This window comes from Durio zibethinus, chromosome 18 (genome assembly GCF_047325235.1).
Source record: "Durio zibethinus cultivar Kanyao isolate XHJ-2024 chromosome 18, ASM4732523v1, whole genome shotgun sequence".
Lineage (NCBI taxonomy): Eukaryota > Viridiplantae > Streptophyta > Magnoliopsida > Malvales > Malvaceae > Durio > Durio zibethinus.
The window spans coordinates 14882292-14889868 of NC_143179.1; the positions used below are offsets into that span (position 1 = coordinate 14882292).

At 35.7% G+C, this 7577-nt stretch overlaps 1 protein-coding gene across 6 annotated transcripts; it reads left to right on the top strand.

Annotated features, from left to right (window-relative positions):
* The first annotated feature begins 1197 nt into the window (after positions 1-1197).
* On the top strand, positions 1198-6993 carry LOC111299706 (transcription factor GTE4-like). Of its 6 annotated transcripts, none has more exons than XR_002691334.2 (7): positions 1198-1272; positions 1362-3308; positions 3387-3438; positions 3530-3640; positions 3719-3796; positions 5664-5781; positions 6408-6993. XR_002691334.2 is itself a non-coding variant. In XM_022895088.2 (6 exons), the coding sequence occupies exons 2-5, from the start codon at positions 1569-1571 to the stop codon at positions 3778-3780; spliced, it is 1965 nt and encodes a 654-aa protein (XP_022750823.2). In that variant the 5' UTR covers positions 1198-1272; positions 1362-1568; the 3' UTR covers positions 3781-3796; positions 6408-6993. The 6 variants fall into 6 exon arrangements, 2 of the variants coding, with proteins under 2 accessions (XP_022750823.2, XP_022750824.2); XR_002691335.2 differs by having other exon boundaries at positions 5671-5781; XR_016329911.1 differs by having other exon boundaries at positions 3393-3438.
* Positions 6994-7577: the final 584 nt, after the last annotated feature.

Consider the following 7577-nt stretch of genomic DNA (forward strand, 5'->3'; position numbering starts at 1 on the left):
AAAAGAAACAAAATTAGTTTTATCTATCAATACAAGACTAGCTTTGCATAAATTAACAAATGTCTATAATACCTTTTAGAACTTTCCACACTCATAAAATTTTTTTCTTGGATTCTTCAATGTTGTCTGCCTACGAATTGGAGCCATTACTCCATAATAACAATTGATTGAAGTAAATTGATCTCTTGTTCTCAAGCTATAGCTTGATCGTGATTGCTTAGAATGTATACTTGTCTTTGATGAATTTTCAACAGAATACCAATATTTTCTGAATCCCAATATCTTCTTTCTGTCATCTTGCTTTCTTCATTCGTCGTTGATATCGTGAAAGTAATAGCTTCGATTTTTGAAGATAGTAGTTTTAAATTTGCTAAAATTTTAGATTGTATTTTAAATTTGGGGTTTATGATCGCATGGGTATTCAATTTGGGGTTTACGTTTAAGGGAAAAATAATTTGTTTTAGATATATATTTTTTTAGAATGCCAAATCAATTCACATGTAAGTAGCCACATGTTTTATCATTTAAGATGATATGTAAATTTTTCATCAAGTCTCTATTTTTTATTAGTTAAAATGATCAAGTCAACTATTCTACTAACAGAGTTAAATTTTGAATAATATTAATATACAAATTAAGAATTTAGATATCTAATTAAAAATTTTTTTAATTTAAATATTATATTAAAAAAATAATAATTCAGAAATCAAATGAGATATTATCATATGTTAAACATCATGTCTTATTCTTACTCCATGATAGCAAAATGGAATTCCCCCCAACAATTATCCATACGCATTTTTGACCTTGAACCGGAAATAGTTAAGTACACCACCCGTGTCATTCCCCTCTGGACAATTGGACTTATATGGAACAGCTGGGAATTAAACCATACGCACCCTTTTCTCGGCTGGGAAAAATCTACGAAAACCCCACAATTAAAGCTCTCCGCCAAATCTAACCCTATAACCTCTACCGGAAACTGTTTTCACTCTCCTCGTGTTCCATCTTTTAATTGGTTCGTGGTACGGACGACAAAAAAAGCGAGTGAGTCGAACACTCCCTATCTCCGCTATGATCTTCGCTAGCACGGCTCTTTTGATGCACACACGCTTCTCTCGAGTCGTTTGTAACCACGAGAGCACTCTTCACCGTACACCTGTAAGATAAGGATAGAGATCCAGAGAAAAAACGAACAGAACTTTTTAGAGAGAGAAAGAGAGTAGCGTTGAGAGAGAAAGACTCTGAAGATCTGAAATCGAAGAGCCAAAGGTATGGAGCTGAGAAATCTCTCTTTCTTTGTTTCTTTGTGTCTTTAATTTGGTTTCGGATGTATAGATGTTTTGGTTTTAATTTTGCAGATCGAGGAGGTTTTTGATCTCTAGATTTGTTGGGTTTCTCTTGGATTTGGTCGTTAAAACTTTGAGGAGCTGTCAAGTTTGGGAGGTGAAATTAGGGTTTTGGTGCGGAGGTGGTTAAACCCTAGTTTGGATTGATTTGAGAACGTGAATTGTCTCGTTGAAGACTGTAAAAGGGGAAATTAGGGTTTTAAACCCTAATATATATGTATGGCTTCGGGGACAGTAGTTGGAGAAGGAAAAGATGGTGAGAGAGAGAAGCAGAGGTACACGGAGAGCAAGGTTTATACGAGAAAGGCGTTTAAGGGTCCCAAGAAAAACAATATTGTCAACGCCACCACTAACAACAGCAACACCAGCAATGACAACAACAACAACAGCAACAACAACGTCAATAGCGCTGCTGTGAGCAGCAGTGCCGTCATCAAAACCGCTGCCCCTGCCGCTGCGAACAAGGAGGACAACACCAATGATAAGAACAACAGCGACAACAACAACAACTTGGCTGAAGCACCAGCTCAGCCTCTGCCTTTGGAATACGGGGATTCATCTCACCAACAGCCTGCTTTGCGTGTAGATACTGCAATTTCTGATGACTCTTCATGTCTTAACAAGCAGTATGTTGTGGCAGACAACGGAGTGAAGCCCAGCTCAGAGAACCGGGTGAAGATCAATTTGGCTTCAAGATCAAAACGGGAGATGCGGGAACTGAGGAGGAAGCTGGAGAGTGAGCTTGATTTGGTGAGGAGTTTGGTGAAGAGGATTGAAGTTAAAGAAGGTCAAATAAGTGGGTTTGGTAATTCCCGTGTTCCGTCGAATGACACTGTTGATTATGGATTCAAGACGGTTCAACCAGAGGTGGCATCAGTGGGTATTCCTCAGAAGCCTGTTAAGCAATCAAGGCCTTTGAACCAGTTGAATATTTCTGTCGTGGAAAATAATCAGGTTGCAAATGAAAATTTGGAGAAGGAGAAGAGAACACCTAAGGCGAATAAATTCTATCGGAATTCTGAGTTTTTGCTTGCTAAAGATAAGTTTCCACCAGCTGAGAGTAACAAAAAGTCGAAATTGAATGGGAAGAAGCAAGGAGGAGGTGAATTCACTCATGGGTTTGGTATGGGTAACAAGTTCTTTAAGAGCTGTAGCTCTTTGCTTGAAAGACTAATGAAGCATAAGCATGGTTGGGTCTTTAATGCTCCTGTTGATGTCAAGGGTTTGGGTTTGCATGATTACTATAGTATCATCAAGCATCCAATGGATTTGGGTACTGTGAAATCGAGGCTTAACAAGAACTGGTACAAGTCTCCTAGAGAGTTTGCCGAGGATGTGAGACTGACATTTCGCAATGCTATGACATATAATCCTAAGGGACAAGATGTTCATATAATGGCTGAGCAGTTATCACAGATATTTGAGGACAAATGGGCTCCTATAGAGGCAGATTATATTCGAGATATGAGACTTGCAATAGAATATGAAGTGAGTCTTCCTATGCCAACACCAAGAAAGGCACATCCAATGCTTCCATCTCCACTTGATATGAGAAGGATCTTGGATAGGTCAGAGTTGATGGTACGCCCTGTTGATATGAGACCAAAACTCATTGCTACTACTCCTTCAGGTAGGACCGCTACTCCAAAAAAGCCTAAGGCAAAGGATCTGTATAAGAGGGATATGACTTATGAGGAGAAGCAGAAGCTTAGCACTAACCTTCAGAGTTTGCCTTCAGAGAAGCTGGACAACATTGTACAGATTATTAAGAAAAGGAATTCAGCTTTCTTTCAACATGACGATGAAATTGAAGTGGATATTGACAGTGTGGATACTGAGACTCTTTGGGAGCTAGATAGATTTTTTACCAACTACAAGAAAAGTTTGAGCAAAAACAAGAGAAAAGCTGAACTTGCCATTCAAGCTAGAGCAGAAGCTGAGCAGATTGTACCAGAGAAGGTAAAGCTTTCTGTCATATTTTCCTGTGTAATTATCTTTTCCCAAGAGTTGCTGAATTCATGCTTATGTTGTATTTAGTTGCAGACTCCAGCTACTGTTTTGGTGGAACTGCCAAAAGAAGCCACAACTAGTAAGTTTTCACGTTATAAGAATGATGGTACTCTGATTGCTGCATGATTGGTTGGATTGATGACAAAAAATTTATATGCTTCTACCTGCAGATGAACAGAATGTGTCCACATCACCTGTTGAAATTGAAAAGCCGGGAGATAATGCTAGTAGGTCAAGTAGTTCAAGTAGCTCTAGCAGTGATTCTGCTTCTTCTTCAACTGGTATTATGATTTGTTTCTAACTGGATTTTTTTTGTACTTTCTCTCTTATTGTTTTAACGTATATAATGTTTGTTGCAGACTCTGATAGTGAAAGTTCCTCAGCATCTGGGTCTGATGCTGAACATTCACCAAGGTCTTGAATGTTTTCTCATTCAGGTATGATATGATAAAATGTTCCTGTGTCTTACAAAAATTCATGATTTGATTCTTCAAAGTTCCTTAGGTGTATATGCTTGTTTTCATGGAGCATCTTCTGCTGTAGAATTGTGTACAGTTTTGTTTATATTGCGGTTCTTTTGAATAGTATGAATGGTGTTTAGTGATGACATTTGATGTAAATGGTGGTGAATATCCTTGACTCAAAGTTTTACTATTTAAGTGATCTCATGATAACTTGAATTAAAATTTGGCTCAGTAAAGAATTGTGGTTCTTGAGACCCCAAGGCGACACCTTAAATAGACTTCAACTTGAAGGTTTCATATTCAAATCTTGAGGAGGGAGAGTGAGGTCTATAAGATCAAGAGATTTACATCCCTTTCTATTCGGAATCAATGGGATTTCACATGTAAGAAAAAGAAGAAAAAAAATTTGTAGACATTGTATGTTTTGGCAATTAATGTCCTTGTGAGATGAAGATTTATAGCTTCAATGTTGGATGATTGGAGACTATATAAGCTAAATATTGAACAATTATCTGTTCAAAATATTTTTTCATTTTGGCAAAGGGAATATCTAAGATGAGTTTGCATCTTTTGGAGAAGCAAAACAGGTTCATATTTGTGATTTTTATGACTGGATATGCTGGTGTAGCATGATTGAAAGTTTGGTATTATACTTGAAATTCTTGGTAATAAATGTTTATTCATGCTGTGGCAACTAATTAAATGTACCAGTATCTAGGATTGGCTTGTAGATGATATGCTGGTGTAGCATGATTGAAAGTTTGGTATACTTGAAATTCTTGGTAATAAATGTTTATTCATGCTGTGGCAACTAATTAAATGTACCAGTATCTAGGATTGGCTTGTAGATGATAGTCTATTAAATATAAAACTTTATAGTTGTTATGGTTCTTGATAGTGCAACTTTTTGGGGATTTTTTTTTTTCTAGATGCTTTTTAGTGAGTTTCATTTATTGTCATACTTGTAGTTTATGATAAAATTTGTAGTTCTAACTCTTCTGATCATTTGCATTAGTACAGAGCTTTGCTTCCTTCTCTTCCCGCTTTTTTAAACTTCAAATTTCAGTGTTCTTTTGTGTTTACAATGAACGGACCTGATATGTCAAGAGAAATAAGTTTGCAATACTGAGTACTTTATGATAAAATTTCAGTTGAGCGTTAGAAAGAAATTAGCTGCTGAGAAATGCTCGTCTTTTTTTTTTCCTGATGGAGTGAGGAGTTTTTCTACATGACTTCTTAAGTTCTTAGCCTTCATGGGTTAAACCAATGGAAAGCAAGCGGGTTATGAGCAAGCTCTACTCTATGATGAGTGTAATCTTCTATTTTTATTGATATGGATACCCTTGACTGGTCTTTTTATCTAGCAGGACACTTTCATCTTGCTTTAATAGGCCTGAATGCTCTTAATTCTTGCCTTCTAAACTTCTTTATATCAATGTGATGAGGAACCATTTTCTCCTTCTAATAAGCCTTGGCACTTGTTTGAATGGTACAATTAAGGAATTGAGTTCCAAAGGTTAATATTGATAGCAGTTATTATGTTAGTCTTTGGGACTCCTACTTGCTTGCAACTACTTTGCTACTTGCTGAGTAAATAAAACTACAGATAACTATATATTTGTGAATATATCCATCTGATCTAGTGGTGGACATCACCATTTTTTCTGACTGGACTTTGGTGAATAACTAGTAAATGTGTGATTTTTATCAATTCAACAAAAAATTTCTGACAGATTTGTGTGTTTCTATATAAAACTGCCTGATTTTGACTGGACCTTGGGGAATAGTGAGTCAATCATGTGATTTTGATCAACTTTCCAACTAAACTTTTCTGATCTAGTTTGCAGTGGCTATGTTGTTCTGACTTGGTTTGGTTATAGTATGTCGGTATGAGAATAACTATGCAGAGCCTTGGGTTTGGTGTAGCATCATACTGCAATCCATGTAAATGAAATATGGTATGTCATAAGTTGTATCATTTATATCTTTTGGAATGCAAAAGTTGGTTGAAAACTTGAAAGTATTCTAATCATCAACCCAACCGATGAGATTTAGCATTGCCATTAGTACGACTTTGTTTGTTTATGGAAAACATATTTTTGTTTTCATTTTCTGTTGTTTATTTATGATGGCTCAGGATTTGCCTCCTAGTTAAGTTAATGTTTTGGGGTCACTGCATGTTATTAACTAGTGAGCTACTTGTCCTATAATGTGATCTAGTTTTGCTGCTGCTGCTGCTTCTGCTAGCTATGATGAAGATGGTGGTTATAAATATATGATGCTACAAATGTTACCCTTCCCTCTTTGATTTTATGCACGCTTAAGTGTAGTTGGGATTTTTTGATAAAATTCTGTTTTTGTAGCTTCTCTGATGTAATATTGTGTGTGAAAATAAAAATGAAACCTCCTATGTGCAATTTTGCGGGTGAACGTGACCTTTCAAATATGCTATTTAAGATGTGCCCTTGGTGAAAAAGCTTTTTACCTGTTGGTGCAAGTTTGAGATAGGATCAATGCTTTTCTCAACTTTCCACTGTTGGTGCAGTAATAGTGCCATATACTAATTGTGTTTCTATCCTTGCAGTGGCTGATCTAAAGCATTTAGAGTAGGTGCTGATCCTGAAGCTTTGCAGATTGTCTTTTATGACTTTGAAGTAGCATTTGATGTATAATGGAGAAGTTTTTGGTGCCTCGAACTCGAAGTCCAAGGGCTCCAGCCATTTAAGTCACTTAAGAGCGCGGAGTGGGTCTGTTTCTTCTGTTCTAGGACGTGGGAACTAGGCTGCAGCACTCTCATGTGGACTATCTGTATAATATGGGTAGATGTGGTGTCTTTGGCTAGGAAAAGTTGGGTTTGTTTTGCATAGCTCGTGTACATTGCTAACTAGTGCTACTCATCCTAGTTTCAGGGGACTTTTTTTTTTTTTTTTTTTTTTTTGGTTTATGGTGGCAGGTCCAGGATTCTTTCGTGTTATATAAGGAAAAATAGCAGTGTAATTCAAGTTCATGAAGTCGTAATTGCTTCACGTGAAATAATCTGTGAAAGCCCATTTATTTGTTGTGTTTGGCACTCGGCTGGTGTCTTGTAATAATTTTGTTCTTCTTACTGCACTAATTGTACTTTTTTATGAGATTAAAGCAATACAGAGAGTGTAGTAATTAGGAGCTAACCATGTCAGCAATCAAAGTTAAATACTTTAAAAGTTATTTAATGCTCTGAATGGGATAATTTAAGGTTAAGATTTGTCATGGGTTACAATTGTTTTCGGTTTGTATCAATTCATATTGAAGTTATCTCAAATTTAATCCATTTCTGTCTCGTAACAATCATAATTGGGATATTTTCAGATTAAAATCAAGATTAAAGGTTTTTGGATTTGATTGGTCTCAAGTTTAGGTCTTATGAATTTGGGTTATTGCGGGTCTTATTTCATGTTAGAGTTATTTCGAGTTAAATGATTTTCAACTTAGATTATTTTAAGTTTGAGGTCTTTGAGTTTGAATTTTTCTTATTTGGGTCTTTTTATTTTTTTAATTAATTAAATAATTAATTAAAATATATTAAAAATATATAATTAATTAAATTATCAAGATTTATTTTTTTACTTGGCTTAGAGGTTTTACTTTTAAAGTGCACCAAGTAAAATCTCAGCTCACTTACTTTTTTTTTTTTTAAATCAACAAAAATAATCTAATTATTGATCTAACTCATAAAACAATGGTATCCAAGAAAATACAATCTGACGTAAATATT